Source organism: Mrakia frigida (assembly GCF_051309035.1).
Source record: "Mrakia frigida strain ATCC 22029 unplaced genomic scaffold BDY24scaffold_8, whole genome shotgun sequence".
Lineage (NCBI taxonomy): Eukaryota > Fungi > Basidiomycota > Tremellomycetes > Cystofilobasidiales > Mrakiaceae > Mrakia > Mrakia frigida.
This window is the reverse complement of record NW_027481273.1, coordinates 101,306-128,805: the sequence shown is the minus strand read 5'-3', so window position 1 is coordinate 128,805 and position 27,500 is coordinate 101,306. Positions and strand designations below refer to the sequence as shown.

General features: G+C 53.8%; 13 protein-coding genes across 13 annotated transcripts; 7 read left to right on the top strand and 6 right to left on the bottom strand.

Annotated features, from left to right (window-relative positions):
• Positions 1–1,030: 1,030 nt before the first annotated feature.
• On the top strand, positions 1,031–3,203 carry BDY24DRAFT_409054 (glycoside hydrolase family 71 protein). The gene is made up of 10 exons (XM_076642810.1): positions 1,031–1,113; positions 1,200–1,236; positions 1,325–1,390; positions 1,468–1,767; positions 1,838–1,961; positions 2,031–2,164; positions 2,236–2,355; positions 2,431–2,568; positions 2,653–2,783; positions 2,922–3,203. Exons 1-10 carry the CDS (start codon positions 1,040–1,042, stop codon positions 3,040–3,042), a joined length of 1,245 nt encoding a protein of 414 aa, XP_076498433.1. The 5' UTR covers positions 1,031–1,039; the 3' UTR covers positions 3,043–3,203.
• Positions 3,204–3,453: 250 nt separating this feature from the next.
• On the top strand, positions 3,454–9,325 carry BDY24DRAFT_382395 (uncharacterized protein). Its single transcript, XM_076639508.1, has 17 exons — positions 3,454–3,792; positions 3,898–4,112; positions 4,227–5,410; positions 5,488–5,599; positions 5,661–5,797; positions 5,874–6,206; positions 6,282–6,434; positions 6,520–6,686; positions 6,781–6,946; positions 7,040–7,386; positions 7,454–7,628; positions 7,711–8,051; positions 8,126–8,448; positions 8,525–8,633; positions 8,713–8,766; positions 8,828–8,960; positions 9,040–9,325. Exons 1-17 carry the CDS (start codon positions 3,509–3,511, stop codon positions 9,271–9,273), a joined length of 4,467 nt encoding a protein of 1,488 aa, XP_076498432.1. The 5' UTR covers positions 3,454–3,508; the 3' UTR covers positions 9,274–9,325.
• Positions 9,326–9,681: 356 nt separating this feature from the next.
• Positions 9,682–12,343, top strand: BDY24DRAFT_382392 (type-X family DNA polymerase). Its single transcript, XM_076639507.1, has 11 exons — positions 9,682–9,902; positions 10,078–10,675; positions 10,749–10,757; positions 10,849–10,922; positions 10,990–11,029; positions 11,104–11,284; positions 11,366–11,457; positions 11,538–11,660; positions 11,735–11,872; positions 11,949–12,015; positions 12,109–12,343. Exons 1-11 carry the CDS (start codon positions 9,711–9,713, stop codon positions 12,269–12,271), a joined length of 1,677 nt encoding a protein of 558 aa, XP_076498431.1. The 5' UTR covers positions 9,682–9,710; the 3' UTR covers positions 12,272–12,343.
• A 185-nt stretch (positions 12,344–12,528) lies between these two features.
• On the bottom strand, positions 12,529–13,241 carry BDY24DRAFT_413416 (uncharacterized protein; the record flags this gene model as incomplete). The annotated part of the gene is made up of 5 exons (XM_076643185.1): positions 12,529–12,588; positions 12,676–12,759; positions 12,867–12,937; positions 13,041–13,069; positions 13,180–13,241. 5 exons carry the CDS (start codon positions 13,239–13,241, stop codon positions 12,529–12,531), a joined length of 306 nt encoding a protein of 101 aa, XP_076498430.1.
• A 308-nt stretch (positions 13,242–13,549) lies between these two features.
• Positions 13,550–14,570, bottom strand: BDY24DRAFT_382389 (uncharacterized protein). The gene is made up of 6 exons (XM_076639506.1): positions 14,432–14,570; positions 14,151–14,345; positions 14,040–14,072; positions 13,866–13,962; positions 13,732–13,789; positions 13,550–13,628 (listed from the first exon to the last, which is right to left on the bottom strand). Coding segments are annotated over exons 1-6 (426 nt in total). The 5' UTR covers positions 14,434–14,570; the 3' UTR covers positions 13,550–13,587.
• Positions 14,571–14,986: 416 nt separating this feature from the next.
• On the bottom strand, positions 14,987–15,811 carry BDY24DRAFT_382388 (protein secretion chaperonin). The gene is made up of 3 exons (XM_076639505.1): positions 15,712–15,811; positions 15,137–15,589; positions 14,987–15,044 (listed from the first exon to the last, which is right to left on the bottom strand). Exon 2 carries the CDS (start codon positions 15,579–15,581, stop codon positions 15,159–15,161), a length of 423 nt encoding a protein of 140 aa, XP_076498428.1. The 5' UTR covers positions 15,582–15,589; positions 15,712–15,811; the 3' UTR covers positions 14,987–15,044; positions 15,137–15,158.
• BDY24DRAFT_433732 (uncharacterized protein) lies at positions 15,707–17,129 on the top strand. The gene is made up of 6 exons (XM_076644125.1): positions 15,707–15,777; positions 15,864–16,112; positions 16,331–16,422; positions 16,494–16,670; positions 16,769–16,884; positions 16,957–17,129. The coding sequence occupies exons 2-6, from the start codon at positions 16,051–16,053 to the stop codon at positions 17,005–17,007; spliced, it is 498 nt and encodes a 165-aa protein (XP_076498427.1). The 5' UTR covers positions 15,707–15,777; positions 15,864–16,050; the 3' UTR covers positions 17,008–17,129.
• Positions 17,130–17,172: 43 nt separating this feature from the next.
• Positions 17,173–18,637, bottom strand: BDY24DRAFT_382386 (uncharacterized protein). The gene is made up of 3 exons (XM_076639504.1): positions 18,453–18,637; positions 18,062–18,349; positions 17,173–17,964 (listed from the first exon to the last, which is right to left on the bottom strand). Exons 1-3 carry the CDS (start codon positions 18,604–18,606, stop codon positions 17,189–17,191), a joined length of 1,218 nt encoding a protein of 405 aa, XP_076498426.1. The 5' UTR covers positions 18,607–18,637; the 3' UTR covers positions 17,173–17,188.
• A 453-nt stretch (positions 18,638–19,090) lies between these two features.
• Positions 19,091–20,170, top strand: BDY24DRAFT_439698 (uncharacterized protein). The gene is made up of 3 exons (XM_076644463.1): positions 19,091–19,485; positions 19,594–19,701; positions 19,793–20,170. Exons 1-3 carry the CDS (start codon positions 19,143–19,145, stop codon positions 20,164–20,166), a joined length of 825 nt encoding a protein of 274 aa, XP_076498425.1. The 5' UTR covers positions 19,091–19,142; the 3' UTR covers positions 20,167–20,170.
• A 112-nt stretch (positions 20,171–20,282) lies between these two features.
• BDY24DRAFT_439697 (uncharacterized protein) lies at positions 20,283–21,611 on the top strand (the record flags this gene model as incomplete). The annotated part of the gene is made up of 6 exons (XM_076644462.1): positions 20,283–20,329; positions 20,492–20,564; positions 20,656–20,676; positions 20,766–20,991; positions 21,074–21,201; positions 21,302–21,611. 6 exons carry the CDS (start codon positions 20,283–20,285, stop codon positions 21,575–21,577), a joined length of 771 nt encoding a protein of 256 aa, XP_076498424.1. The 3' UTR covers positions 21,578–21,611.
• A 721-nt stretch (positions 21,612–22,332) lies between these two features.
• On the top strand, positions 22,333–23,596 carry BDY24DRAFT_369170 (uncharacterized protein; the record flags this gene model as incomplete). Its single annotated transcript, XM_076638050.1, has 5 exons — positions 22,333–22,504; positions 22,641–22,739; positions 22,863–22,937; positions 23,102–23,179; positions 23,328–23,596. 5 exons carry the CDS (start codon positions 22,333–22,335, stop codon positions 23,594–23,596), a joined length of 693 nt encoding a protein of 230 aa, XP_076498423.1.
• A 260-nt stretch (positions 23,597–23,856) lies between these two features.
• BDY24DRAFT_271944 (uncharacterized protein) lies at positions 23,857–25,571 on the bottom strand. The gene is made up of 5 exons (XM_076636910.1): positions 25,379–25,571; positions 25,248–25,301; positions 25,045–25,174; positions 24,598–24,933; positions 23,857–24,523 (listed from the first exon to the last, which is right to left on the bottom strand). The coding sequence occupies exons 1-5, from the start codon at positions 25,451–25,453 to the stop codon at positions 24,117–24,119; spliced, it is 1,002 nt and encodes a 333-aa protein (XP_076498422.1). The 5' UTR covers positions 25,454–25,571; the 3' UTR covers positions 23,857–24,116.
• A 1,285-nt stretch (positions 25,572–26,856) lies between these two features.
• Positions 26,857–27,500, bottom strand: FMC1 (Fmc1p). The gene is made up of 3 exons (XM_076639503.1): positions 27,325–27,500; positions 27,085–27,240; positions 26,857–26,996 (listed from the first exon to the last, which is right to left on the bottom strand). The coding sequence occupies exons 1-3, from the start codon at positions 27,385–27,387 to the stop codon at positions 26,871–26,873; spliced, it is 345 nt and encodes a 114-aa protein (XP_076498421.1). The 5' UTR covers positions 27,388–27,500; the 3' UTR covers positions 26,857–26,870.

Below are 27,500 nucleotides of genomic sequence, written 5' to 3'. Positions count from 1 at the left end.
GTATCAAGCTGAAAACCTCTGATATCCATATCTAGAAGCATCCTTCTTCTTCAGATCAGCTCATCTCTTGACATGAGTAAAAGGGCCAAAAACAAGGATGGGCTGAAGGCTGTTTCAGCCCCCTGCTCTCCTTGTTCCCTTTGATTCCCTCTTCTTCTCGACTTCAAGGCCCTTTTCAAGCCAGCTGCTCGACCCTTTCATACTTTCACCATCAACCACATCCTCCTCTTCTTCCCTCTTTTCCTTCCCCTCCCTTCTCCACGTCCAGGCGACGATGCTCTTCCCCTCCTCCCTGCTCCTCCTCGTCGGACTCGTCCTTCCCTCCCACGCCCTCGCTTCAAGCAACCACAATGATCCCTCTCATCCTCGAGGAGCCCACGCCACTCAATCTCTTCGTCTGGAACGAAGAGTCGTCAAGGTCAACTCCGCCACCAGCCTCTCAGCAGCGAGCAGGTCCTCGTCCTCCTCTACCTCGTCGGTCGCCGCCCGTCGTTCGTCCAGCACGTCCGTCGTTCGCTACTCTTACACCACTACCAGGTCCGTCTCTCCCAGTGCTACTCCATCGGCCAACACGCTCAACATCACGGCTCTGCTCGAAGCAATCAGCACTCTCTCCAAGTCTTCCAACGGTTCCCTCATCTCCAACGCCAGCCTCATCCGTCCCAACGCTACCCTCAACTCCAACCAAACCAACCTCCTCAATCTTACCAACTCCATCCTCGGAAACATCACTGCGCACAAGAACCGACTCGCCCAACTCAACGCGTCCCTCCTCTCCAACTCGTCCTCCCTCTCCTTCCTCCCCAACGCCACGGTCACTTCCAACTCTACCCTCTCCGTTCTTAAAACCAACTCTACCATCCTTTCCAACTCAACCATCACGGCCTCCTCAAACTCGACTCGGGTCGTCGTCGTCGCCTCCAACTCGACTTCTTCCTCCTCGAACGCGTCGACGTCGACCTCCTCCTCTTCCTTCTCGAACACGACCTCCGTCTCGATTCCTTCTTCCGACGGAACAAAGGCAGTATACGTCCATTTCATGATCGGGAATGCATACCCGTACACTCCCGCTATGTGGTTGGCGGACATCAAGCTCGCCAGTGCCTCAGGATTGTGAGTTCGAGCTTCTCGTCCCTCTTCCTCCTCTACTGTAACGAGCAATTCAACTGACTGATCTTCGATTTGTCTTCATTCTACAGCGATGGCTTTGCTCTCAACGTCGGAACCGACTCGTGGGTGAGTTCAAACCTTCCTCTCTCAATCTCTCCTCCGCTCGAGTCGATCTGACCTCCCTCTCTCCTCGCTCTCTTTCCCTCCGATCCAGCAATCCGCCCAAGTCGCCTTGGCTTACGCTGCTGCCGCTGCCAGTGGTCTCGACTTCAAGCTCTTCGTCAGTCCGTCTTCTCTTCCCTCCACACTTCTTTCTTCACTCGACCTGACCTTCCTCTTCTCTCTTCCTTTTCCCAGTTGTCAATCGACTTCACCGTCTTCCCTTGCACCTCTGCCGTTCACGCCACCGCTGTCGTCTCGCTCGCCGCTCTCTACGCTTCCCACTCCAACCAAGCCGTCTACGCAGGAACGGATCGACCTCTCCTCTCCACCTTCGCTGGATCAGACTGCACCTTCGGATCCGCTGACTGGAACGCTGGGTTCGCAAAGGAGGTCAAGGCGCCGTTGCTGGCAAAGAGCGGGAAGGAGATGTTCTTTGTCCCTTCGGTGTTCACGGATCCTTCGACTTTCGCTTCGGTTGATGTGATGGATGGAGAGGTCAGTTGCTGGGTCAAATCGGGAGGGGAGGAAGACGCGTCGCTGATTCCTCTCATTTTTATCCTTTCAGCTCAACTGGAACGGAGGATGGCCTATGGGAAACACCGAGATATCTTTTGCTTCGGACGAGACGTACCTCAAGGGTCTCGGCTCGAAGGCTTTGATGGCTAGCGTTTCTCCAGGTTTCTTCACCCGTTCGTCCTCGATCTTTCGACGCGTCCTCCTTCGGCCGTTCTGACTGCCATTCTCCGATCGTTCTCCAGACTACTCTCCCTCCTCGTGGAACAAGAACTGGATCTTCCTTTCCGACGGCTTCCTCTACGCTAAGCGATGGGAGTTGCTCGTTCAGAACAGGGACAAGGTCGATCTCGTCGAGGCGGTGACTTGGAACGACTATGTACGTCACTCTTCCTCTCTCTCTTCTCATTTTCTTCGAGCTAAAGCTGACCCAAGTGCTCGATTCTTCAGGGAGAGTCAAGCTACGTGGGACCCATCGAGGGAGCTCAGCCCAACTCCGAGGCGTGGGTGGATGGGTTCGATCACACTCCTCTTCTCGACATCAACAAGTACTACTCTGAGGCTTTCAAGGTTTGTCTTTCGTCTTCACGTTTTTCTTCTCTCCTTCGCTAACTCCCCGCCTCTCCCTTCCTCTCGTCTCTGCAGACCGGATCCTTCCCCTCCATCACGGCCGACAAGGTTTTCCTCACCGCGAGACCTCACCACAACCAAGCCGTCGCTACCGCTGATACTATGGGACGACCTACCGGAGGACAAGGAGGTCCTAGCGAGGGGTACCTTTGGGTGAGCTGCGAAGGTTTACTCCGCCTTGACCACCTCGAGCCCGAACTGATCTCTTCCGTTCTTTCCGTCTTCTCGTCCTCGTAGGCCCAGAACAAGTTCTTCGCTTTCGTTCTCGCCACCGATGATGGAGAGATCAAACTTCAATCTGGAGCCTCGACTGAGACCTTCACCGTCAAAAAAGGAGCCAACTTCTTCGAGATGGACCTGGTTACTGGGTGCGTCGCTTCGCGTCTTTCGCTTCTCTCTTTCCCCCTCCCCGCTCCCTCTTTTTCTCTCCGCGTGCTGACCTTCTTCTCCCTCTTCCTCTTCCTTCCCTTCTTCTATTTTCGGTTCCTTCGCTTCGCCTCCTCCAGTTGGGGAATGTCCGCCACCCTCACTCGAAACTCAGCAACCGTCGTTTCCCTCAAACCTGACTACACTTTCGCAGGAAGCACCAAGATCTACAACTGGAACTACCACGTCTACAGCAACTAAAATCTATCCGTCTCATATGTTTCTCTGAACTGTCTATATCCCTAGCATCTTTATTTCGTTTTCGTCGCGTCGAGTTCGACTGGCTCGTTCTTTCCTTTTCCTTCCCTCCCTTCTGATTTATACATGCCTAAGGCTAGGAGAGCGGGGTTAATCGATTCGTTGGATGTTTACTACGAGGCTCGGAAGGTTGGGAGGAAGGTGGAGGGGAGGAATGAAGACGAGGGGAAGAACGGGAGGGTTTGAAGGAGGAGGGAGGTAGTTTTGATGTGTGTCCCGTAGCAGTTTAACGGCTTTCATCTAAGTTGACGAATCTTTCCTCACTCGACGTGGATCCGAAAGTAAAAGAAACAATCGAACCACGAGCAGCTCGAAGATCAACGACGCGTCTCTTTGCCCTTCGACTTCTCGCCTCCAACCATCTCCGCCACCTCTTCTCCTCCCTCCTTCCCTTTCCTCTTTTTGCAGGATGGCTTCGGCCCCCTCTTCTCCCTCATCTGGTCCAGCTCCTTCCTCGGATATCTCCACTTCGAAACGACTTCACGTCCCTACAAACGACGGAGGAGGAGAAGAGAGGAAGATCAAGAAAGCTCGAGTGGACGAACCTCCTCCTTCCTTCCCCGACGCGACTTTCGTCCCCATCAGCTCGTTAGCGTCCCAACCGTCGCCGAAGGAGTCCTGGAGGAGGCAGTACATCCGTGGAGAAGTGTTTCAAGTGTCCAAGTGGAAGGAGGAGACTCAGACAGCAAAGATGTGAGCTCGCACTCCCCTTCCTTCCTCCCTCTTCCTCTCTCCCTTCGTTGTTGCTTTGAGACATCCAGCTGAGTGCGATCTTCCCTTGATTGTAAATCTTCCCAGCTGGCTCAAAGACGAAACTGCCATCGTGGTTGAACTCAAGGGGATCTGGGCCAAGAACGTCGACCTTCCGAAGCTCAACTCCAAGGTCGCCGTCTCGCTCGAAGGGATCGTTTTGAAGGAGAAGGAAGCAGGGCCAGGGCAGGGATCAGTGGGAGTCATCTTTGTAGCAGGAGTTAAGATGAAGTGGGGGAAGGCGTCGGTTGATGGCTTTCAACGTGAGTCTTTGGAGGGAAGGAAGCGAGGGAGGGAGGAAGGAAGGGTCGAGCTCACCTCTTCGAGATTGAAACCTCGAGCTCATTCTTTGCTTGATCCCCTTCCGCTTCTCTCAGTTCAACGAACCCTCTCGGACGTTTCTTCCACCACCACCCTCTCAGGATCTTCCGCTTCTCTCGCAGACATCGAAGCCATCATGGTCGCCAGATCGTCCTCGGAAGCTCCTCCTCCCTTCAACTCGACCTCTCCAACCACTCCTACCGCCTCCGATCGACCGGCATACCCTCCTCCACAACAACCAGCAGCAGCACCACCAACATCTATCACAACCCTCATTCCAGTCAAACGATCTCATCCTCCATCTCCCGAAGCAGGTCCAAGCTCGAAGAAACTCTCCACCTCCGTCACGTCGAACGACCTCCTCCCTTCCCCCTCTTCTTCCCCCTCTACCACACCCCGCTCGAGGCTCCTCCAAGCCGAATCCAAATCCTCCGCTCGCTTCTCCTCTCCCCCCTCCGGCTCGTCCAAAATGAGGAACCTCGTCCTCGCCAAAGTTCGCGTCGCCGATCCTAACCTCGACGGAGACCTCCTCGTCAGAGTCGTCGACACCATCATGCACGCGCCGAAAGACGTTCTCAAGAAGTGTCTGTTCGACGCCACCCTCTTTGCTGAACAGATGGAGATGGCTAGGGTGGTGATTGAGTTTGAGGAGGACGAGGAGTTCTCGAGCAAGGCGAAGGGAGTTCAGCCGCCGGTGATACGAGTTGATGAGCCTCCTTTGGAAAAGGTTGAACTCGACGAAGGAGGAGCAGGAGCAGGATGTCTGCCCGAGGAAGGTCCAAAGCAGCCAACGTCCCCTCAACGCGTCAGATCTCTCCCTCCTTCGACCGACGCGCCCTCCTCCGTCCTTTCACCGCCAATCCCACCTCCAGCAACATCCACCTCTTCTGCCATCGCCGGTCCATCACGTCTCGCACCGAAGCCGTCACCCAAACCACCCTCAGCTCCGTCGGCGCACCTTCCTTCGGCCTCAGCCACAAGCACTCTCTCCAACTGCTCTCTCTCCATCTCGGCCTCGTCTAACTCCACCAGTTCGACCTCCTCGAACGGAACGAAACTCAATAAGGCCCAGAGGAGGGCGGAGAGGAAGGCGGAGAGGAAGAAGTCGGCGGCTGGAGGAGGAGGAGGAGGAGCGCCAGGTCCAGGTGGTTCAGGATCGATTTCGAACGAGGCAGCTGGAGCGAAGAGGTCGAGGATGGCGATTGAGAACGGAGAGTTTCAGCTTGGGTTGAAGATAGACGTGAGATCGATAGAGGGTATACGCATAGGCTATTAGACGAGGTAGCTGATCTCTTCTTCGTTTCGTCTCTCAAACAGAAATACACCTACCTCGACATCGCAACCCTTCAAGGTTTACCAGCTGGACCCGCTAAACGCTCAACCATCGGAGTCGTTACCAACATCCAGCCTCTCAAGATCTCGAAGTCTGGTACGTTGAGTCTCTGAGCAGCTCGTCGTCCTTTTCGTTCTGACGCGTCTTTTCCTTTTAGGTCAACCCTTCGTCGCCTTCCGAATCGACGATCCAAGCGGACACATCTCAGCTAAGGTGTTCGCCAAAGATGCTGTTGATCTTCCTACGGAACCCAGGCTTCAGATCGGTTCGGTCATTCTCCTTCGAGACCTCAAAGTACGGTTCTCGTTCTGCTTCCCTTTAACGCGTCCCTCCACTCACGCTTTCTTCTTCGTCCCTTCACTTTCATCAGAGACAAGACTTCAAAGAAACACCCGATTTCGTTGGAGGGTCCTACGACGGATACTCCTGGGCCTTCGTCGACACCGACATCGAGAAGTTCGTGCATCAACCTCTCCGAAACTCGACGAGGGATCTCGAGAGCCTCGCCACCCTCGGTCCCTTGATCGAGAGTTACTTCAGGAAGCTCGCTGTTTGGTCGAAGAAGAAGTTTGAGCTGGTGAAGGACGAGGACGAGGTGGTGAGGTTTGCGAACGAGTCGGTGGCGGTGAAGTCGAAGGGGAGGAGGACGTTGAGGTTGGAGGAGATTGTGGACGAGAGGGAGTTTTTCGACTGTATTGGACAGGTGAGGGCTCTGCTCTGCTTTTTCTTCGTGTTGAGATGTTGACTCCTTTCTACTTCGTCTTGGGCGTCTTCTCAGATCGTCAAAGTCGAGCTCACCGATTTCGCCAACGATGTCTGGATCGTTGATTGGACGAGCAACGAGTCCTTCGAGGACTACGGACCTCCCACTTCCTACGACGCGACTCCGACGGAACCTTTTGGTCAGATGTGCTTCAAGATCTCTCTCTGGGTGAGTCTCGAGCCTTTCTCAACAACACACAGAGAAGGAACGAACGCTGATTGCTCTCGACGTTCCCCTCTGCTCCGATTCACAGAAGGCCCTCGGCGCTGAGGTCACGTCGAGTCTTCGAGCCGGAAAGGTCGTTCGGTTCCGGAACGTCAAGCCTCGTGTAAAGAACTTCTGGGAGGGTTCGATGTACGACGAGGAGGGCTGTAGAATTGAGAGAGCCTTGAAGACGCCGGAGTTGGACGCGTTGCTCGAGTGAGTTTTCATCCTCTTCCCTCGACTTTTCTGCTTCTTTCTTTCTTCTTTGCTGACCCGCAACTTCTACTTACTCTTCTGCTTCTGGCTACAGTCGACGAGCGGTCTTCATCTCAAAGCTCAGAGCGGACACGATGGAGAACCCTCTTCCGGACCTCGCGTCGATGGTCAAGGCCGTGCCTCGTTCGAACCCAGCTGGTCGTCAGTCTCTTTCCATCGAGGATCTCAAGCCTGAGACCTACTGCAACATCGTCTGCCAGGCAAGCACCATTCTGCCTTTCGAAGCAATGCCACAAACCGATCTGACCTCGCTCTCCTCTCCTCCGCTCTGTTTCTTCTCCTCCCTTCTCCAGATCATCAGCCTTCGGTACCTCAACTCCGCAAACACCAGCATCCTCGAGGTCACCGACTTCAGCGAGAATCGTCTCATCTCACCTTCCACGCAACCTCCACCTCGTTCAAACCCTCCCGTCACCCGATTCGGTCGCTTCGTCCTTCAAGTCACGCTCTGGGAGGACGAAGGTCGAGGATCGATCATCAGAGATCTCATCGCTGGAGACTTCGTCAAGATCGAGAACGTCGAGGTCAGGCTTCACGAGGGCCGACTGCAAGCTCACGTCAACCCGAGGAAAGCAGGGTCCATCATCCAGACTCTCACCGTTCTGCACGAGGAGAACGATGTTCTGGTTGGGCTTTTGAGGTGAGTGCGAGGCTTCTCTAGATCCTCTGTTTGAAGATCTGATTTCTTCCTTGCTCTCATCTTCCAGTCGCCGCCATTTCTTCTTCAACGCTTCCAAGAAGGACGATCTGGAAGCCTATCGACCTCCTCCTCCCGCTTCTCTCGCCCGTCCTCCTCCGGAAGACCTCGCCCCCCCTCAAACTGGATACACGAGAAGGATTCGAGACTTTGTGGTCGGAGACGTCGTAGATTGCGTCGTTCAGGTGAGCAAATCGCCCCTCCGAGCGAGACGAGAGAAGACGACGCGTCGGAAATTGACCTCTCCTCCCTTCCTTCTTCTCTCAGCTCGTCAGCCTTAGGTCCAAAGACCAGGATACCAAGGTCCTCTTTATCACAGACTTCACCTCCAACCCCTTCATCACTATGGCTGAGCGTACGAGGGCTTCGAGGGATTCGGTCTACCCGAAGGAAAAGTTCGGTCGATGCGTTTTGACCGTCTGGATTGACGAGTCTCTCAAGCTGGAGCCGAGCTTCTTCGACAGGCTGGTCGAGGGCAAGATCCTTTGCATACGAGGGATGCGGATCAAGAGTATGTCGAAGGTCTTGACTGGAGTTGTGAAGGGTGGGGAGGGAGGTGCGGTGGAGATAGTTCCAGATTCGGATTCGAGAGCGACGAGTCTTCTTCAGTGAGCCTTTTTTCCCGTCTACGAATTGACAAAGACATCGACTGACTAATTCTGTACTTTGCACCTGTCACCAGGCTACGTTACTCCTACTACAACCCTTCCGGCGCTCCTCTCGCTCCATCTCGTCAAGCGTCGACGTCGACAATCTCCCGCGTCTCTCCACCACAGTCTCGACCCAAACCCATTGGCATCCCCTCCGTCTCCTCCGATCCCATCGAGCCTCTTCGGACGGTCAAGTCAGAACCGAAGGAGGCAACCTCCGCCCAGGAGGAGCCAGTCGCTGGATCATCTCCCCTCGCCAAACCAGATCGACTTCGATTCGCACGAGAACAAGGAGATACCTCAACATCCAGCTCGGACGCTATGATTCTTCTTCCTCGTGATGCAGTCTCATCAAGTGAGTCTTATCTCGTCGGTTGTCCGCACTGAGAACACCGGATCTGACTCCTCGACGCGTCTTCTTCGCCTTCCAGCTCGAACCTCGTTCCTCGATCCCGATCATCCCAATGGATCTTCTCTTCTCCAGATCAGCACCAGTACTAGGCTAGAGTTCCAGACGAGGGCGAGGATCGTGGATTATCAGTCAGTCGCCCCTTTCGCTTTCTCTTCTTCTCTTGCCCTCGCACGTCTGACCTCTGCGCCTTTGCCCTCTTTCCTTCAGCCCAAAACTACTCGAAGAGATTGTTGTATCTACTTGTGATATCTGCGATCGCTGGTTCGTTCATCCCTTCTTCCTCTAGAAGGAAGTCGCGGCTAACTCTTCCTCGTTCTCTCAGTCTCGATCCGGACGAAACGAGATGCACCTGCCCTCGAGGATCCGAGGAGTTCGTCAGTCAGGCGTATCGTCTCCTCCTCGTCCTCGAAGACGGTACGAAGGAGACTCTCGCAGCTTTCTGCAACGAGCAGCTGGTGAGCCTTTCTCCGTCGATACAACTTTCAAAGCGAGCTCGAGACTGACCACCCTTCTTTCCGCTCTTCTCCTCCTCAGCTCGAGCTCTTCCCCGATCTTCCTCCCGCCTCCCAGTTCGCCGAGTCCTCCACCAACCCAACAAAATATCTTCGATCCAAGCTCAAGGTCCTCGCTCCTCACCTCATCAAAAACGCGTCGAACGTACCTGCTCCTCTTCTCGACCTCGGTCTTCGAAGGAAGGTGGTTCGTGTTGACGGATGCGAGAAGATCTTCTGCTCTATCTTTGCGACGACTTTCAGAGACGCGGTCTAGCTATCCCTTGCCTCACTCGATTGCTATCTCTATCTTTAATGACATGAACGCCTCTTTTTGAATCACGACTCGCGTCGACGAGAAGGCAGGACCGAGAACGATGCATTCCGAAGTTCGAACGCTGCGCGTAAGCGTATTCGAAAGTGAAAGCGTTGATTTAGAGCGAGAAGATGGGAGAGAGGAAGAAGGAAAGGTGAACTCGGAGGGAGGGAAGGAGAGAGTCGCACGCCTTGCCTACTCTCCCCTTCAGATGATCCCACAAGAGAGTTTCGGCTGCTTTGTATATTTGTGCATCCAAGACTTCCAATGGAATCAACTGAGAGTGATTCTTGCACTCTCTTTTTTTTTTATGTCGGGAAGGAGGGACGATGAGCTCGAAACTCCTTCTCCTCCTCCACCTTTGCCCCCAAACCGTCACTCCCTCCGTTCCTTCTCGCATGGGAATCCTAGCCTCTCTTCGTATCTTCCTACTCTCCACCAAGATCGACCCTTCAGACATTCGTCGACTCGAAGCTGCTGTCCGGATTCATGGAGGAGGAGTCGTTCCTTCAGCGGGCGAGGCGGACATCGTTTGCACTGTTTTGAAGGGAAGGCAGAGGATCGCCATGACCGTTTCAACAGAGATCATGGTGAGTACTGTTCTGAGGAGAGGTACGGAGATCTGGGGCAGGATGGAGGGAGGGAAGGAGGCAAAGGAAGGCATGGGAGGAGAGCCCCCGCCGCCGAGTTGAGTGAAAGCTCACCTCCTCCCTCGCTTCTACAACTCAGATCTAACTCCACCCTTGCATTTCTTCATTCATCCAGAACACAAAACCCCTCGTCAATCTCAGATGGCTGGAAGACTCTTTCGTTCATCAAGCCCTCCTCGACTTTCGTCCCTACCTCGTTCCTCTCGACGGCCATCCTGATCCCACAGATCTCCAGATTCCTCACGCTCTACAACAGACGACTCTCGACGATGACGACTCAGATCTCACCACATCTACCACCTCCTCTTCCTCGAACTTCAGTCATCGTCCACCCTCCCCACCTCTCACCAGCAGCAGTCGAGCCCCGTCTCCCTTCAAGCGAGTCCACTCAGATCCTCCGGCCTCCTTCGCCTCGCCCATCCCTCTCAAGCTCGCAAAACTGAGCCTCGACCCAAGGGAAAACCTACCAACACCCGAAACGTTCAACTTCCACCCCAAGGTTTCACCAGACAAGATCCCTCCGCCGGGGAAACGGATCGATCCTTCTTCCCTTCCCCCTCTCGCGTGCCATCGAAAGTCCCCGATGGTTTGCGTGAATCAGCCCTTGCTGGACGAGCTGGCGGTCTTGATCAAGTGGAAGCTCATAGGGGAGGATCACAAGGAGTATGGAGTCGTGGAGACTCACTCGTTGGCGTACAAACGAGCGTGTGCTGTGAGTTCGAACTTCTCCGACGCGTGGTCTTTTTTTCTCCGTTCACTGACGTCGATCTCGTCTCATTTGCTTCCCTATCAAGGCTATCAAGGGTGAGATAACATGCTTGGTCTTTGGATCGAGAAGTGATTCTGGTTCTGAGGCCAGACTTGATTCGCTTTCTTCTCTTCTCAGCCTACCCGACGAAACTTCAGTCGAAGGCCGAGGCGAGGAAGATTCCCTACGTCGGCGAGAAGTTAGCGGCTCTTGTGAGTAGATGTTCCTAGCAGTGAGCAGCACGAACGAGCACTGATCTTGGTGTCTGACCTGCCCCAGATCGGAGAGTTCATCAAGACTGGTGTGATTGCTCGAGCTCGTCCGTTCCCTTTCTTCCCTCCCTTTCTTCTCCCCTCCTCCCGCTCACTCACTCCCGCCTCTCTGCTCCAACAGAGATCCTCCGAAACGATTCTCGCCTGAGACTTCTCCTCCTCTTTCAGACCCTTCACAACGTGGGTCCCAAGACGGCTCGAGATCTGTACGACAAGTTCCATTGCCGCTCGCTGGAAGACGTTTACGACGTGAAACCCGCTCTGAGACTGGAGGTAGAGCACTGGGGAGAGCTTCAAAGCAAGTGAGTCGCTTTGGTTGCGCAACTTTTCGGAAGGAAAGTCAACGTCGAGCTGACTTTTGTCGTTTCCTCGCTCTCGAACAGGATCCCTCGAAGTGAAGTCGAGGAAATCGCCGAATTCGTCGCTTCAACGCTCGAAAGGATCTCACCAGGCTGTACTTACACCATCTGCGGAGGTAAGTTTTTTATCCCACCGCACCGTCGTTCGAAGATTGTTTCTCACGATGCGTCGATCCTCCTCTTCGCTTCCTGTCAGGCTATCGTCGAGGCAAAGACTGCAGCAACGACGTCGATCTCATCTTTACCCACGAGTTAGGAGACCCTAGTCGAGTCAGTCGGAACGTGTTGGATCGCCTCATCGAGGAGTTGACGCGTCTCGGTGAGTTTCGAACCTCGTTGCTCTTCTTCGAAGAATTCGAAGTTCGATTCGCTGACATTTCCTTCCTATCTCAGGAGCTCTCGAGAACCTCGTATCTGGAGCTCACATTGGAGACGGCGGGAAAAGGACGACTACCCTCAACCACAGCTTCTGCGTTCTCAAACTCCCAGGGGAAGGAAGACTTCGAAGACGGGTCGATCTCATCCTTGCTGGTTCGTCCCTTCTCTTCGTCCTCCTCTTGATATCCGCTCTGATATCTGCGGTGGACTCATGGGCTTTCTTTTTTAGCCTACAACGTCTACTTCTGTACGGTTCTTGGCTGGACAGGGAGCACGATGTTCGAGCGAGACATCAGGTCAGTCTGAGTCGTCTTCCTTCTCTCCTTGCCTCATTTCGTTCTTGACGCTGACGCGAACTTTCTCCTCTCTACCGCCCTCCGACTCTCCAGACGACAGGCCGAAAGTTTAGGACTGAAGTTCGACTCCTCTGGGATCACGAACCGAACGACGACGGCGAAGATCCCCGTCGACCCGAAGCTGGGGGAGAAGGGCATCTTTGATATATTGGGACTGGAGTGGTTGGAACCTTGGGAGAGATGTGCAGATATCTGAGGTGCGAGGTTTGGGGTATCTCGGTTGGGGACGAGCTTGGTTTACGATTCTTCACGACGACGACGCGACGGGACGATCGATGCTTTTTCAGCTTGCTCTCTCTTTCTCTTTTGCTCGATATCCTCAAAGAAAAGATTAGGTGTTAAAGTGAATGAATAGCACAAAGTGGGTCTCGTGAAAAGTCGTTAAAGAGTCAAGCAAAGCGAATCCAAAGTGTTGTTCCCCTCCCTCCGTCGGTTGTGGTTGGTGTGTCCTCCTTACTTGTGTCGAGGTCCTCCGAGAGCCTTAGGGTTGGAAGCATTGGAAGATATGTGGATCTTTAAAGTGTGAATATACGAAGGGATGTGAGCTCGAGCTCTTCTCAAGAACGAACAACAGCGCAAACGAAGAAAAGGTCGACTCACATCATTCCCCTTCTTCATCTCTCCCTCGATGACGAGATGAGGGTTGTGAGTCAACTTCCCCTTGATAACGTCCATCTCTCCCGACTGTACCCACGAAATCGACGAAAGGAAGCGAACATGTCAGCGTTTTGCTTCCGAAGAAAAACGACGGACGCGTCGAGCGCAATCACCGAGCGGTATTAAAGACTCACGATTTTCTGACCGAGCGTAGGGTGAGCTCCGGCTCCTCCCTTTCCCTCCGAGGCTTTGTGAGAAGAAACGTCTGAGGAAGCAACGGCAAGAAGGAGGAAAGGAAGGAAGGAAGGTGAGCTCGGTCCCAAAAGGAAAGAGAGCGAGGAACCGAGAGAAGAGAAACAGGGACGAACGATCAGGTTTCTTGTGTTTGTGGTCGTTGCTATGTCCAAGGGAACATCAAAAGATAAGAATAAGAGAGTCAGAACGGGATGTATGCGCGCGGCGAAAGTGGGAAGGAAGCAAGAGGGGAGGAAAGGAAATGAAACGCACGAGTTGGTTCGAGTGGAGGAAGTGGTGGTGTGCTTGGTGTCGTTTGAGCTGAAGAGTCCCATGATAGCTAGCTGAGAGATAAAGTGGTAAGTTGAAGTTGAGAGGGTAGGTGATGGTGGTTTGGAGGTAGGAAGGAGGGAAGAGAGGGAAAGGAAAGGAGGAGGAGAGTTCAATCGTGACGCGTTTTCACAGAGGAAAAGATCCGCATGCGACCGTCGGAGAATTTGTTGCTGATGACGATTCCTGGGCGAGAGACAAGTTGGAAGGCAAGTACGAGCGCGGGAAGTAGTGTGAGCTTGCGAGAAGAGAGAAGAGAGCAGAGAGGAAAGGTCGTGAAAGGTCATGTTCGATTCCTATAGATGGGCAAAACTAAGGCTACAGCTGACTAGAAAATGGTATGAGCGGCCTTTAGAGGTGCCCAGGAGTCTTGGAGATCGCAACGTTGTTTCCTTGAAGAGTCGGAGAGGAAGAAGAAGCAAAGGTCAGCCAAAAGGTCGAAGCAATGATGAGACGCGTCGCCGAAAAAGAAAGACGGGACGACAAGATGCTCACCTTTCTTGAGCTCGCCCTCGAGAACCTTGTGAGGGTTGTTGGTAGCTTTTCCGACGAGCTGCGAGTGAGGAGGGAGCTACGAGGTCAGACAAGACGAGGAAAATACGAGGAAAGGGCGAGAGAAGATGGCTCACGACATCGACGTTTCCAGCCAATTTCTGTCCCATCGACGGGTGGGTCCCGGTGGTAGTATGCGACGAGACGTGCTTATCGGAGTGTCCGATACCGTGGCTAAAAGGCGGAGGAAGGAAGAAGTTCAGCGCGCGAGAGTTGAAGAGGAAAGAGAGCGCGAAGACGAGGGGACTCACTTTCCGTGGGTGGTTCCGAGAGCAGGACCGTTCCTGAAACAGCAAAGGGAAGAAGAAGAAAAATTAGCTCGGAAAGAAGCAGGAAGCGAAAAGCTCAAGAAGGAAACTCACCCAGAGTGCATGTTGTTCGAGTGTCCGAGTCCAGTCGAGTGGTTGGAAGATCCGAGTCCAGTAGTTCCGTGGTTCGAGTGACCGATACCGGTCCCTGAGGAGTGACCGAGACCAGTTCCTGAAGAGTGTCCAAGACCAGTAGAGTTGGTAGTGGTTCCGGTCGTGTGATGCGAGTTGTTGTTGTTGAGGAGTCCCCTAAGAGAGAGGGAAGAATGAAAGAGGGTCAAAAAATGTCGAGGATTGGGACTCTAGACTACCGAAGGAGAACAACTATGACTCACATGATGAAGAGTTAAAGAGGTTGAAGAGGTTGGGTTGGTTTTGGTAAGTGGATTGGGCGGGCTGAGGGAGAGAAAGATGTGGTGGTTGGAGGAAGGAAAGCTGAGCGAAAGTTCTCTTAGCTTTTATAGTCTCAGGAAGATCTACAATGAGCTCATGATGATGCAGAAGAGCAAATGACCTGTGTTTCGTAGAAAAAAAGAAGAAGAGAACGGGGGTCGTTGTGACGCGAAACTGGAAGCCGGACGATCATGATGCCTAGGTGACCGAAACTTCGAATCGGCCGACTTCTATCGCACGCGAAGGGATCTAGAAGCTTGCCTGCTTGGCGAGAGAAAGGGCAAGGAAGCAGAAGGAGACGGCGGGAAGGCAAGGGGGTCCATGACGAGGAAGGGAGAGAAGAACGAGCGAGGGTGTAAGAAAGAGAGGAGGTGGTGAAGAAAGGCGAGGAGGAGACAGACTGTTGACCTTTGGTGGTGCTTCAGGTTTCCTCTCTGGAAGTTCACGAGGAGGAGGAAGTCTGCCGCGTCGATGTCGTTTGGCGACGATTTTCGCGCTTCGACCGTTGCACGAGCGCGCAGACATATATCAGGCTCGAAAAAGGGGCTCTATATACTGCAGAAGAAAGGGTGGGCGCGTGAGAGGAGTTTGGTCAGCGACCGAGGACGGACGCAAAGGGTCATCGAGAAAGAATGAAACGGACGAACCAAATCGCCTCGCGTCTCTAGACTAGAAGACTCTGCTCCCGACCTTCGCTCTAGGATCCGGTCTCACCAAAACGGTCCCTCCCTCTTCGCTCTCAACTCCCAAAACGAGACATTCCGAGTACAACCTTCCCAGGCGGATCCTCTCCACGTTCACGACGCAACAGACCTTGGTCCCTACGAGCTCTGCTGGATCCGGGTGTCGAATGGTGATCTGCGTCGATGAATTCTTGATTCCCAGGACGGGTCCGAAGTCGATAGAGAGGTACATGGCCGGAACGAGAGCTTTGGGAGTCGGTTTGGCAGAGAGGATCATCCCTACTCGGACGTCTTGATTCGGAGGACCTTGGATTGTGGGAAGGTACGCTTCTTTGAGAGGGTGAAGAGCTGGGGAGGATGATGCGGACTCCTCGACGGAGAGGGTAAGGTCTGGAGAATCGGTGGACATGGTAGGAGCTGGGGAGCAAGGAGAGAAGAAGGTCAGCTCAAGTCAAGAGGAAGGAAGGAAGTGCGAGCTGAGCTCGAAGGTCGCCGCTCTGTTTCCTTCTGTAGGTTGAAGCAGATGAGAGAGAACTCACAGAACGGAAGATCTGGGTTTAAAGAGTCCGGGTTTGAGATAAGGGAGGTCCTTGTAGATCCAGAAGGTTGGTTGAGGTTGCTATGGTTGAAGGGAAAAAGGGAAGGACGTCGAGCTCAACCCTTTTCCCTTCTCTTTCTTCATCACGACTAGTTCACGACTTCCACGACCCATTTCAGCTTTCTACTCTTTAAGCGCCGTTAACTCATACCCAGAAGCACCCTACCGTGAGTTTCGATGGTTCTACAGATCCGGAGCGTCATAGAAATAGGAGGGAAGCACGGCGAGAAGGGTTGAGGAGCTCGACCTCAAGCTCACCTTCTTCTTCCTTTTCTCCTGCATGTCTTCGTCGGGCTCTACGGCGACTCTCCGAAACTTTGATCGGCAATCGTCATTTCATCGGTGAGTAACTACTCTCTTAAGGATATCAAAATTTCGAGCTGTAAGGAGAAGAGAGCAGACAGCCTCCCCTTCTCCCTCCCCCCTCCTCTCTCACGTTCCTCAGCTGGATGCCAAAGCCGAGGTTATTTCCTTGAAGGACACCACTGTGAGACCCAACCCCTCCTCCTAGACTTCCCACTTGGTTTCGAAGTTGATATTTCTCCTCTCTTTCTTCGCAGGTTGCCCTCCTTTCCCAAGTTACTCTTTTGTCGACGGAAGGAGGAGTTGATCAGGACGACGCGGTGGAAATCCTACTCAGTTGACCGACGCTGTAAGTTCTTCTCCTTCTCTGCCTTCAGCCGACGAGACTCAAACTCACTCGTCTTTCTTTCGCCTGCTCAGATCACCTCTGCTGCCGTCGCCGCCGAAGCTTTGTCCATCGAGACGTCAAGCGACAAACCGTCACCACTGAGCTTGGACTCTTGGTCGCCGGTCTCGTCGCTGAAATCCTTCAAGACGTCGTCAATATCGTCGCTGGACTTGGAACTCTTCCGCTTCTCGGACCTTTGCTCCTCGCCAGTTCGTTTCGATCTCTCTCCCCCTCCCTCGTTGTTGCTCTTTCCTCAAGCTCATCCTTTCTTCCCTTTAACCCCCTTTCTTCTTCTTTATTTCTTTAGTCGATCAACTCCTCGTCCGACTTCTCAACGCTCTCGCTCCCACCGTTGGAGGACTCCTCCTCGCCGTCGCGTCCCTCCTCTTTAATCTCGGAGGAACGAACCTCGCTCTCTTGGTCGTGAGTTCGACTCTCTCTCGCCCATACCTCTCCTTCGAACTGTTCTGACTCTCCTTTCTTCTCGATCATCAGGCGTCCCTTGGACTCGGTCTCACTGCAGCCCTGCTCGGTCTTTCGATCTAAATGTCGACGCGTCGTTTCAAACACAGTCGTCGCCTTTAGCCTAATCTTTCACCTCTCTTGCTATCCCTTTCCAGTGCTCTCCATATATACGGTTTAGCGCTGTATCGATTACCTTGCTCTCGACTTCCCCTTAGGAAAAGAGCAAGTCCCTTTCGCCCAACGCTGTTCGGATCGACTTCCATCAATCAGAGCAAACGAGAAAGAACCCTCTTCCACCACTAGCTACCATAACCTTCTGCACAACCCTCTTCCCGTCCCTCCCGATCCCGAACCTCTTCAGATCGATCTCCTCAAACTCCCTGGCTTCGCTGCCGTCTTCAGTCCGACGCGTCGTCGCAGCTTTCTCGATCCTCAACTTCGGCAGCAGTCCCTCCAGACCCTCGTCAACCTCTACCCTCAACCCCCTCGAGCCCCATACTCTTCCGTCCCTTGTGGCGCAAACAACTCCTCCTGTCGAACAAACAGCCGCACAAGTTACTTCCCGCCCTTCCTCTTCTTCTTCCCCGTCTCCTCCCTCGTCGTCCTCCAAACCTTCGAAGACATTCACTGCTTCCTCGGCGACCCCCCACCGTCCTCCCCAGACGTACAGCTGACCCATCTCTGAAACGGCAGAGGAGTAAACTCCCGAGGTGCTGAACGAGGAGGAGCAAGCGAAGGTGATTTGGCCTCCGGAGAGGAGGTCGGGGAGAAGAGGGAGTGGGTTGGACGATAGAGTAGGTCGGGAAAGACTTGAGAGAGGGAGAGAGAGTTGGGAGTGGAGATTGGATCCGAGGCCGTAGAGCGGATGCGAGGACGAGGAGGAGGAGGACGCGTCGGAGAGCGAGAGGACGAGGGCGTGGGAGGAGGACGGGAGGAGGGTTTGGAAGTTGGGCGACGGCTCTGCAGGTGGTGAGAAGAGTGGGATATCGAGGAGAGAGGAGAGGGAGCTGGAGGAGTGGATGATGGCGGGGTTGAGTTCTAATGAAGGAGGCGTCGAAAAAGAGCGATCAGCTCGCAGATTCGCTGCTTCTTCTCGCTTGTGACGCCGCTCCAAAGAGTAGAGATTTGAGCTCACCATGTATTCCCAGCCATTCCCCTGTACCGAGAGCGGCGAGATCTCTAAAGCGAGGAGGAAAAGCTTGAGACGACTTCGACGGCGTCCATTCATCTCCTTCGATTTCCTCCCCTACCCTCGGAACGTAGACCACACCGTCTGCTCCAAGGATAGCTTCCAGAGCTTCCCGTCCTATGAAAGTTTGTGGCTTGAGGGACGACGGGAAGTTAAGCTTGGTTGGGAGGGTATAGGAGGAGTGCAGCGGCGAGGGATGGAAACCCCAGATGAAGAAAGAGTTGGTAGAGCTGCCTGGGAGGAATGATCACGCGAACGGATACGATGAGCTCGAGGGTTCTTCTGAGGCGTACCAGAGAGGTCCAAGTCTGAAGAGACGGAGCGTTGAAAGACTTACTGCGTCCTACAGTCGAGCTCCAAGAAGTCCAAACGAGGTCGTCGAGGAGGAGCCCGAGAGCGACAGAGAGATCCTTCGGCGATGGAATCGAGAGCTCAGCATCTTCTGAAGGGTCCAGAGTTGAGGTTGTGTTGAGTCCCCATCCGATAATCATTTGAAAGTAAGTCTTCAGAAGACGTTGTTGGCGTTGGAGGTGAAACAAAGGAGGAAGTCGAGCTTACGAAAAGTGGTCAGCTTTCTTCCTCCTTCCCTCCAAACGACCACGACTCAGTTTCTGCTTGAACTTGCAGTCTATACTGCTGTTCTTGCATCCCTTGCTCTCATTATAAGTCATCTTGCTCTGGGGAGTGCTTGACGGGACGAAGAGCTTGAAGAGTTTTGGACGAGCTCGCTCCCTCCTCCTCCTCCTCCCCTTCCCCTTGCTCTTCCTTCGCCTCCTCGATCAGTTCGCTCACGAGCCTCTCTATCGTTTACCGTTCTAACCTAGACGCTCTACCCTCTTCCTCTTCGCAACGACTACTTAGAGCAGCAACGTCATGAAGTCGTATCTCCGAAGTGTAGTGTTGAGAGTCGCTCAACCGGCTCCGCTGTTCCCCTTCAAAGCTCGCTCCTCCTGTTTCCATTTCGAAGACGGTCGGAGCGGAGAAAGGTGACTCACAAACGATCGTCTATACTTCTGGCTTCCCCGAAATGGAAGAGTCCAACTCCTCCCTCCAAACCATCACCTCCTCTTCGTCCCCTCTTCGACTTCTCCCTCCCCTCCTTCGCCCTCCTCCCTCCTTCTCTTCCTCCGAACCTCACGATCCTTACACCTTCACTCCTTTGACCATGATCTTCCCTGCCGTCCTCCTCTTCGCTCTCCCGCTTCTCGCCAACGCCATTCCCCAGCGTCAATCCCTCTCCGTCAACCCTCATCTCGCCCTGTCTGGAAAGCTCATCAACACTCGACAAGCTGTCGACGACTGCCCTACCTGCACCACCTTTGCCACCACGGTCGCTGACTGCCTTCAGCTTGCTTCTGTTGGGGAAATCAGTGAGTTATCGTCCCCACTTTCTCCTTTAAAGGAAGAAAGAGAAGGCTGACCTCCCTCCCCACCCTTTTCCCCTCTCTTTCGTTCCCCGTTCCTCTTCTGATCTTCAGCTGCCTGTCTCTGTACGGCTACACTCTTCGACAATCTCAACACATGCATGGAATGTCCAGCTGTAGCTGAGTCAGATCAGTACTCAGATTTGGTCGACTCCTCATCCCGCGAGTTCTCCTCCCTCTCTTCTTTCCTTTTCAGCTCGAACCTGCTCCCAAACCTTCGCTGACCCCACTTCAACCCTTCTTCCTCACGCAGAACTCACATCCGCTTGCGCTGACGCTGGAGTCACAGGTCTTCCTGCCGTCGACCCAATCCCTTCCTCAACCTCTTCCCTCGAAACCGACTCCAACGTCGCGTCGGACGCTCCTTCATCCACCGCCGACGAAGAGGTCGCCCCCAGTACCCTCTCAACCACCGCCGCCAGAACAATTGCTCAATCCGGAATCACCTCCACCAAGATCACCTCCGTTTCCTCCAGCAAGCCCTCTGCCAACCCTTCGTCCGCGTCGAGTTCACCTTCCGCTTCCGCCGCCGCCAACTCTTCTTCCTCTGGATTGAAATCTCTCGGAGGACCCTCTATCCTCATTGTAGTTGCTGGAGCAGCCGGAGTTTGGGCTGCTTTGATCTAGGGAGGGATGTAAGTCGGAGGGAACGAGGTCGTTTCGTTTTTGGTCGCGTCGTAGATTCGTTCTGAGCTTAAAGTTGATTTCTTTTGCGTACTCTTTCCCAATTTAGTTGACTCGTGATGGAGATGGCCTTTGTTAGTTTCTCCCGTTTCCCAACCTTCCTCAAGTAAGTCACCCGCTCGGCTGAACTTTGAGGGAGAGTTGATGATCGACGCGACGAAAAAGCCACTTCACGTTCCCTCGTGCAACGATCTCCTTCAGGTTCCTCGCATTCATTCGCATGCTCAACCGAATACTGATGCTTGCTGTCTTTTCTTTTCCATTCCAGAGGTACGACTCAACCAGAGGGAGCGGGCGAAGGGTTGTGCGGGAATGAGGGCAAACGCGGGTCAGAACCGTTCGTTCGCGACTGCTTTTTTGGTGGCTTTCTGTTCAAGCTTTCTCCAACTTGTTCCACGGGAGTTAATCTGCTCGCCTCCTTCCGAAACTCAGTCCCCTTCGAACTTCGAAGTAGTGAGTCCCCTCTTCGTCCCTCCCAACCACAACAGTCACGACCCGTCTTCCTTCCCTTCCCCATCGACACCTCCCCTGCTCCTCTACAGCGAGCGACAGCTCCCTCAACTACACCTCTCAGCATGCTCGCCTTTTCCTTCGCCCTCCTTCTTCCCATCTTCGCTGTCGCCAAACCCTCCAACCCTCCCGCAATCCAACTTGTCACCGAGCGATATCTCCTCCAACGACAGGATAGCTGCTCTTCCTGCACCCAGTTCACGACCGGAATACAGAACTGCGTCTCTTCGGATCCTTCGGGAGCTCAGCCCTCTACCGGTGAGTCTGTTGAACTCAAGCTGAACGAACTCGGGCTGAACTCTTCCCGCTTTTTGGTTTCTTTTCTTTTCCGCCTGTTCAGTCGCCTGCATCTGCTCTTCTGAGGTTCTCTCCCCAATCCAACCCTGCTACAGCTGTCTCAGCAGCGAAGGAACTGCCGTCCCAGATGCTCTTCAAACCTCAGTCGATCAGCTCACGTTGACGTGCCGAGTGAGTTTGAGCTCCTTCTCTTTCTCCCCACGTCGAGATGCTCTGATTATTCTCTGCCCCACATCGAGACGCTGAATCTATCTCTTCTGTCTTTGCTCAGGCTGCCGGATACGAAGTCCCCGATATCACTCTTGAGGGATCAGTTGCGTCGTCGAGCGCCGTCGCTCAAGGTTCCTCCTCCGCTGCGCTTTCAGCCTCGGCAGCTTCGTCCTCTTCGGCTATCCCTAGGGTATCACCAAGTGTTAGGACGACTTCGATCCCTGCGAGTGCTTCAGCTACGGGTTCGACTGGAGCGGGAGAGAAGAGAGTGAAGGAGGGAGGGGTGGCGATGTTGTTGGGAGCTGCTGCTGTTGCGTTTTGGATGGAGCTTCTCTAATCTATCTGTAGATACTTGCCTTATTAATTCGTACGCTCCACTTCCATCTCAGGTCGTGAACTGGGTTCGTTCTCGGATGATTGAGTTTTTGGTTTTGTTCTCGTTTTATCATTTTTTATCGCCTTGTTGTTTCCGCACTTACTCTACGACCCCCCCCCCCCCGCCTAATCTACCTCCTTAGTTAATTTTAGCTGATGCTCGTTGTCTCCAGTCACTATCTCTGAGAGTTGTCAACGAGAAAGAAGCACAACGACGGCGACGCGACGAACACAAGCGCGTCTCGGTTTCGAGCCTCGACGCCAGGCTTGTTCACCCGCGGAGAGACGAACTTTGCTACGAGAGATTTGAGACACGTCATCAGTCGATCTTCGCATCAGAACCTCTGCGAGCAACGAGCAAGGCTCCCCTTACGCGTCTCGAAAAACGTGGAGGAAACGATCGTCCGACCCTCCCTTTCCTCCCATCAGTTCATCGCTCCTCCGTCGACCTCTGCTTCCTTCCTTCAGCATCCTTTTCAACTCTACCCTTCTGGTCACCAGAAAACTTCTTCGCCCTTCGGCAAATCAGTTGCTCGACCCTTCTAAGAGGCGTTTCGCGTGGGGAAGGAAGCAGGTTGGTCCTGTTCGAAACTCTCCTCTCGAAAAACAACATGGACTCCTCGACACGTTCCCCTCCAACCGCTTCCTTCTCCTTCAACCAACTTCATCCAATCCTTCCTCTCTCTCCCTCACACACTCCTTTCCTTCTCCCCAAAGATGCTCGCTTCAGCTCTCCTCGTTCTCCTCCCCGTCGCGGCTCTCGCCTCCTCTTCTCATCAGGCCATCCAAGGACTCTCAGCTCGACAAACCTCGGATTCCTGCTCCAGTCTCCTTACTGCTGCTTCAGCTTGTCTCGCCGACGATCCCGCCGGTACCTCTGCTGCTACTGGTGAGTTCCACGTCTTGTTTTCTCCTTCTTCGTCTTCTGAAAAGAAGGGAAAGAACCAGCTTCTTTAACTCCGCCCTCCCAGACGCGTTGTTCTCTTCGATCGCTGACCTTGTCTCCCCTCTCTCTTTCTTAACAGCGACCTGTCTTTGTACCGACGATATCTACACCCAGCTGCAGTCTTGCATCGACACCGCTGATGCCACCCTTCTCGCCACTATCGGAACCTACGTGACTCGTTCGTCCCCCATCTATTTTTTTCAGCTTCGACCTCCTTCCCATCCCTTCGCAACTTCTCTTCCTCCTTGAGGCTGACTCTCTCTTTCTTCGTCCTTCTCTTCCTCTTCCACCCCTTCCACAGAGATCAACTCTGTCTGCTCTGCTAACGGCATCACCGTGCCTGCTATCACCACTCCTGCGTCGGCTGCCACGACAGGTGAGCTCGCTCTTCCTTCCTTCCCTCCTTGGACGCGGTCACTCTCTTTGTTTCTCGTTCTAGATCCCATCTTGCAACCCCGAAACTGATCTCCTTGTTCCTTTGTTCTCCCTCCTCTACTTTCTCATATTTCCTTTCTCTTTCTTTCTTCTTCACGCGCAAAGCTGCCGAGACCACCGCTGAGACCACTGCCGCCGTCGAAACCACCGCTGAGGAGACTGCCGCCACCACCACTGCTGCTGGTGAGTCCTGATATCCTTCTCGCCTTCCTGATGATGCAGTGGACCTACATCAAGCTTTTTCCTGTGGAGAAAGGACGCGTTTTCGTCTGTTTCGCGTCGCTGACCTCCTCGTTCCGTCCCTCTCCATCTCTCTTTCTCCTCCTCTCAGCTGAGGACCCTGCCACCACCACCGTCGCTGAGGAGGCCCCCGCTACCACTACGTCCGCTGCCGTTGTTCCTCCTGTCACCCTCTCCCTCGCCACCTCCGCTACCTCTTCCAGGGCTGCCTCCTCGTCGACTAGGGCCACTTCGTCCGCTCGATCCTCCGCTTCCGCCTCTGCTTCTGCCACTGCTGCTTCTTCTGGAGGAAGGTCGATCCAGGTCGGCGCTGCCGGAGTTCTTGGAGCCGTTGGAGTGGTTGCTGCTTTCATGCTTTAGAGTGGGGGAATGAATGAAGAAGGACAAGGAGAGGAGTCGGTTTCGGATAGTTTCTTAGAAGGATGAAGGGGTTTGATGTTATCTTGGACTTTCGTTTTGTTATCTCACTTTTGATGCTTTGTTATCTTCGTATGTTTTTTGGGTTTGTGCAGCCTTGACGATGTGAAGAGGCTGAAGACGACACCCAAAGCAGAATCGCGACGTGTTGACGCTCTTCATCGCTTCCGGTTTCAACTAGATTCGTGCCACGTACTCTTCATACTTGCCATGAGAGCTGAACTTTCTTTCGCAAGGCGGAATGGACAAGGAGCGACGAGCATGTATGGTCAACTCGGAGACTGAAAACAAAGAACGTAGGACAAGCGGTCTGCGATGCGAGAAAGGGAGACTGCAACGTAAAACGAGCGACACAACCGAATGACCTACTAGCTACAATATTACCAAACTCAAAGAAACGGTCAGAAACAACGAGCCAAACTAAAACAACGATGAGGTCGACGCGCCCTCTTCCCTCGTCTCTTCAATCCTCCTCGAACCTCTCCACCTCAACCGTAATCTTCACCCCACCCTTTCTCTCCTCCTCCGTTTCAGCCAGCGTACTCGAACTTTTGTTCCCCCCATCCTTCCCACCCCCTCCGGGAATAACGAAAGGTCTCTGCGTGAAGAACGAGTTCGAAGAGGATCCAGAGTTGAAAGATGATCCATCGGTGTTGGCTTGTTTCTCGACGTCGTTGAAGGAGGAGGATTTGGGGCTGCAGCTGGGTCGAGAGGGGTTGAGGGGCTGTTGGGTTTGGTAGGACGAGGTGGGAGAAGCGGGTAGGAATCGAGAGGAGTAAGGGAGGTGAGAGAGGAGGGAGAGGAGAGTGGAGGTGTAGACGGTATGGATGTCGTGTTGCGAAGAGAAGATGATGAAGATGATGATTCCTCCTGTCGATGAGCAAAGATGAAGTCGAGATCAGTTCGGTTCGAGACGGGAGGGGACGCGACGAGGAAAGACTCACGAGTCGACTCGTAGACCACGACTCTCTCCCTCATCATCCCACCACTGATAACGAGAGCCTCGAGCACTGCGTTGACGATGAAGTAGGTTCCCAGGGCGACGACTCGAACGGCGAGTCCACTCAACTGCGCAGGGCTCCATTTGCTCTTGTTCCTGTCGAAGGCAGAGTCCGAGGGAGGGATGCTGATTGTCGGAGGAAGGTTGGTCGAAGGTCGATTGACTTGGCTGGAGGAGAGTCGAGGAATGTGTTGGGAGGATCGAGATCGAGCTGGACCGACTTGGAGGAGAACGGATCGTGCTCGGCGACGGGTTCGAAGGAGGAGGATGGCCATGATGACTGAGGAACCGGAGAGGGGAGGTGACGATCAGAAGGTGATGAAGCGGCAGGTATGGTTCCGACGAGGAAAAGGAGAAGGACGGAAGAGAGAGAGAGGAAGAGCAAACTAACCGTCGACGAGAACGGTCAGCGAAAGCAAGATCACTACGGTGCAGTTCCAGAAGTACTTGACGTTGGGCAAGTTGATCACGCAGAAGACGTCAACGTGCCCAATGGCGTGACCGGCGGTACTGATGGAGAGCTAGAACGAGAGTAAAGGGAAGAAAGTCAGCTGTGGTCGAGCTGGTCGACGCGTCGAAGTTTCGAAGACTCACTCCCAATCCGGCACAGAAGAAGACGAGCCAGATAAACCAGGGTGCGATGTTGATCTGTCAGGTTCAAGAAAAGGACGGTGCTCAGCTGGAGAACCGAGAGAAGGGAAAGGAAACAGAGGAGAGTGACTGACCGAACGCTCGAACGCTTTCGTGTCGACCCAGGGAGAGACGTCCCACAAGCCCTTGGGAAGGGTTTTTAGGAGCATCTGGAGGAGTGAGAGTAGAATGCAGGTAAGTCAAGGAAGGTTTAAGGGAGAGGAAGACTAAACGTACAAGACAAGCGAGGAGAAGATCGGACTGCCGTCGAAGGGCCGGAACCAAACAAGTCAGTCGAGCTTTGTCTCTTCACTCTTTCTCTTCCTCCCTTGCAGAACTCACAAAGGCCAGAGCGATCCCCCAGCCGAAGAGAGAAGAAGCTTGAACGTAAGCGACTTTGAGAATGGGATATTGAACGATTCGACCTGAAGCGTTGATGAGGCTGGGAGAGAGAAGAGCTCGAGGTCAGCGAGTCGACGAGGGAAAGAAGAGGAGAGACTGATAGGACGTGAACGGACGTAATGAGAGAACCCATCGTTCCGACGGAGAGCAAGAGAAGGTAGTTCCCAACAAAAGAGTGCCGCTTGATCTGGAGAAAAGTTTTTGAAGAACACAAACGATCAAAACGCCGACGATGGAAGTCAGCTCCCGCTCGTTCTCCCCTTCTGCTCCTCCTCCCCCCTCTTCTGCTTCTTCGACGAAAGGACTACGGCACTAGGAGAGGAGGGAAAGAAGGGCCCACTCACCGAACTCGAGCAAACGATCGTAGCGAACAAGATCAAGCACAGACCCGCCGAGATGCACCTGAGCACGAGCATCGTCGTCTGCATCGCAGCACTAGGGACGACGATGGGAGGAGGCCATGCTTCTTCAGTGACAACGGCGATCACGGTGTCGTTCATGGCTGAGAAGTGTTCGAGGGAGCGAGAGAGGAGGGCGAACATGGCGAGGGAGGGACGGGTTTGGTTTGGTTCGATTCGGGTTTTGGGAGGGAGCGAGGGAGGATGGTGGTTGGAGGAAGGAAGAGGAAGTTTCCGATTTCTGTGAAGAAAAAGGATAGTCAGTTTCTAGGAGGCTGAACTGCCCTCACTCTAGATCGAAGCTAAGAGGAAAGTGATGAAGAAGCAAGAGAGAGGCACGAAGCGATTTTGTGAGATTCAAAAGCGATCTAGTGTTCGCTTTCTTTTAAGCCGAGGTACCGAAGAAGAGATACAGAGTGTCCCGAAGAGACCGACTGCTATGACAGGGAGGAAGAAGGTGGAAGAGGATGAGTGATGGAGAGAGAGAAGAGGGAGGGTGGGCTGAAGGGAGGGAAGAGGGAACGAAGCTCACCTGACCGAAAACGGGGAACGAGAAAGGCTCGAGATCGAAGGTCAAGGTCCGAGATCCGATGAATACGAGCTAGAGGGGAGGGAAGGAAGTCAAAGTGAGAGGGATCGAAGAAGGAGAGTGGCAGCAAAAAGTCGAAGCTCATGATTTCCTTCCCTCCCTCCTTGCCCTTCCTTCTTCGCCTACCCTCCTACAGCTCTGACTCCGAAACTACTGTCTTCCTACGCTGTCCAGACACTACAGATAGATGTGAACTGCTCATATCTCATCAGGTCCCATAGGCTTCCCCTCCTTCGGGACGTCCAACCCAACCCTCCTGGCTGTCGCTCTCGTCCTCTCCTGAACCGTCATTCCGTGCGTAGGATTGTACCGTTCCAGAAGATCCTGCACACACAAACGAAGGAGTAGACTCGGGTTAGATCTTTCGAGCAGAGCACGATGCTAGCAGAGAAAAGGAGGGAGTCGAGCTGACCTTGTGAATCCTCTGAGCTCGCATGAACTTGCCCACCTCGAGAATCTCCAGAGACCTCGCCGACCAAGCTTCCGAGGAGGGCGAAGGGAGAGTAGCGACGAGGGATCGAAGGTGGCCGAGAAGAGCTGGAGATCGTTTGGGACGAGGGAGGATCGACTGAGAGAGGAGAGGGAAGGGAAGGAGAGCGAGGCGGTCAGCTTCAAGCGGGACGACAGAGCGAGAGAGCGATGAAGAACTTACCGAGAGCCTGAATTCTCGAAGCAGGGATCTGTAGACGTGGGAGTGAGTGAGAGGAGCAGACATAGCTGACAGAAAGATCGAAGATGAAGGGTTGAGGGGAAGAAGGGAGAAGGAAGCAAAGACGAGCTCGAATCTCGAAGGGAAGTGACGTCGCAGACCTCTCGCTTCCTCCCAAC

Bases quoted from the DNA above. Each gene is read 5' to 3' on its own strand.
- BDY24DRAFT_409054 (XM_076642810.1), top strand. From the start codon at position 1,040: ATGATCGGGAATGCATACCCGTACACTCCCGCTATGTGGTTGGCGGAC. The intron at 1,391-1,467 runs GTCAGTCCGTCT...TCCTTTTCCCAG, and splicing joins GTCTCGACTTCAAGCTCTTC to TTGTCAATCGACTTCACCGT. The intron at 2,356-2,430 runs GTTTGTCTTTCG...TCGTCTCTGCAG, and splicing joins ACTACTCTGAGGCTTTCAAG to ACCGGATCCTTCCCCTCCAT.
- BDY24DRAFT_382395 (XM_076639508.1), top strand. From the start codon at position 3,509: ATGGCTTCGGCCCCCTCTTCTCCCTCATCTGGTCCAGCTCCTTCCTCG. The intron at 5,411-5,487 runs GTGAGATCGATA...TCTCTCAAACAG, and splicing joins AGCTTGGGTTGAAGATAGAC to AAATACACCTACCTCGACAT. The intron at 6,947-7,039 runs GCAAGCACCATT...TCCCTTCTCCAG, and splicing joins ACTGCAACATCGTCTGCCAG to ATCATCAGCCTTCGGTACCT.
- BDY24DRAFT_382392 (XM_076639507.1), top strand. From the start codon at position 9,711: ATGGGAATCCTAGCCTCTCTTCGTATCTTCCTACTCTCCACCAAGATC. The intron at 11,458-11,537 runs GTAAGTTTTTTA...GCTTCCTGTCAG, and splicing joins TACTTACACCATCTGCGGAG to GCTATCGTCGAGGCAAAGAC. The intron at 11,661-11,734 runs GTGAGTTTCGAA...TTCCTATCTCAG, and splicing joins CGAGGAGTTGACGCGTCTCG to GAGCTCTCGAGAACCTCGTA.
- BDY24DRAFT_382389 (XM_076639506.1), bottom strand. The intron at 13,790-13,865 runs GTGAGCCATCTT...CCTCACTCGCAG, and splicing joins TGGCTGGAAACGTCGATGTC to CTCGTCGGAAAAGCTACCAA. The intron at 13,629-13,731 runs GTGAGCATCTTG...CGACTCTTCAAG, and splicing joins CGAGGGCGAGCTCAAGAAAG to GAAACAACGTTGCGATCTCC.
- BDY24DRAFT_382388 (XM_076639505.1), bottom strand. From the start codon at position 15,581: ATGTCCACCGATTCTCCAGACCTTACCCTCTCCGTCGAGGAGTCCGCA.
- BDY24DRAFT_433732 (XM_076644125.1), top strand. From the start codon at position 16,051: ATGTCTTCGTCGGGCTCTACGGCGACTCTCCGAAACTTTGATCGGCAA. The intron at 16,113-16,330 runs GTGAGTAACTAC...CTTTCTTCGCAG, and splicing joins CGGCAATCGTCATTTCATCG to GTTGCCCTCCTTTCCCAAGT. The intron at 16,423-16,493 runs GTAAGTTCTTCT...TCGCCTGCTCAG, and splicing joins CTACTCAGTTGACCGACGCT to ATCACCTCTGCTGCCGTCGC.
- BDY24DRAFT_382386 (XM_076639504.1), bottom strand. From the start codon at position 18,606: ATGATTATCGGATGGGGACTCAACACAACCTCAACTCTGGACCCTTCA. The intron at 18,350-18,452 runs GTAAGTCTTTCA...CATTCCTCCCAG, and splicing joins GAGCTCGACTGTAGGACGCA to GCAGCTCTACCAACTCTTTC. The intron at 17,965-18,061 runs GTGAGCTCAAAT...CTCCTTCATTAG, and splicing joins GGAATGGCTGGGAATACATG to AACTCAACCCCGCCATCATC.
- BDY24DRAFT_439698 (XM_076644463.1), top strand. From the start codon at position 19,143: ATGGAAGAGTCCAACTCCTCCCTCCAAACCATCACCTCCTCTTCGTCC. The intron at 19,486-19,593 runs GTGAGTTATCGT...TCTGATCTTCAG, and splicing joins TGCTTCTGTTGGGGAAATCA to CTGCCTGTCTCTGTACGGCT. The intron at 19,702-19,792 runs GCGAGTTCTCCT...TTCCTCACGCAG, and splicing joins TTTGGTCGACTCCTCATCCC to AACTCACATCCGCTTGCGCT.
- BDY24DRAFT_271944 (XM_076636910.1), bottom strand. From the start codon at position 25,453: ATGCTCCTAAAAACCCTTCCCAAGGGCTTGTGGGACGTCTCTCCCTGG. The intron at 25,302-25,378 runs GTCAGTCACTCT...TGAACCTGACAG, and splicing joins CGAAAGCGTTCGAGCGTTCG to ATCAACATCGCACCCTGGTT. The intron at 24,524-24,597 runs GTGAGTCTTTCC...GCTCATCGACAG, and splicing joins CGTGGTCTACGAGTCGACTC to GAGGAATCATCATCTTCATC.
- FMC1 (XM_076639503.1), bottom strand. From the start codon at position 27,387: ATGTCTGCTCCTCTCACTCACTCCCACGTCTACAGATCCCTGCTTCGA. The intron at 27,241-27,324 runs GTAAGTTCTTCA...CTCCTCTCTCAG, and splicing joins TTCGAGAATTCAGGCTCTCG to TCGATCCTCCCTCGTCCCAA. The intron at 26,997-27,084 runs GTCAGCTCGACT...TTGTGTGTGCAG, and splicing joins GAGCTCAGAGGATTCACAAG to GATCTTCTGGAACGGTACAA.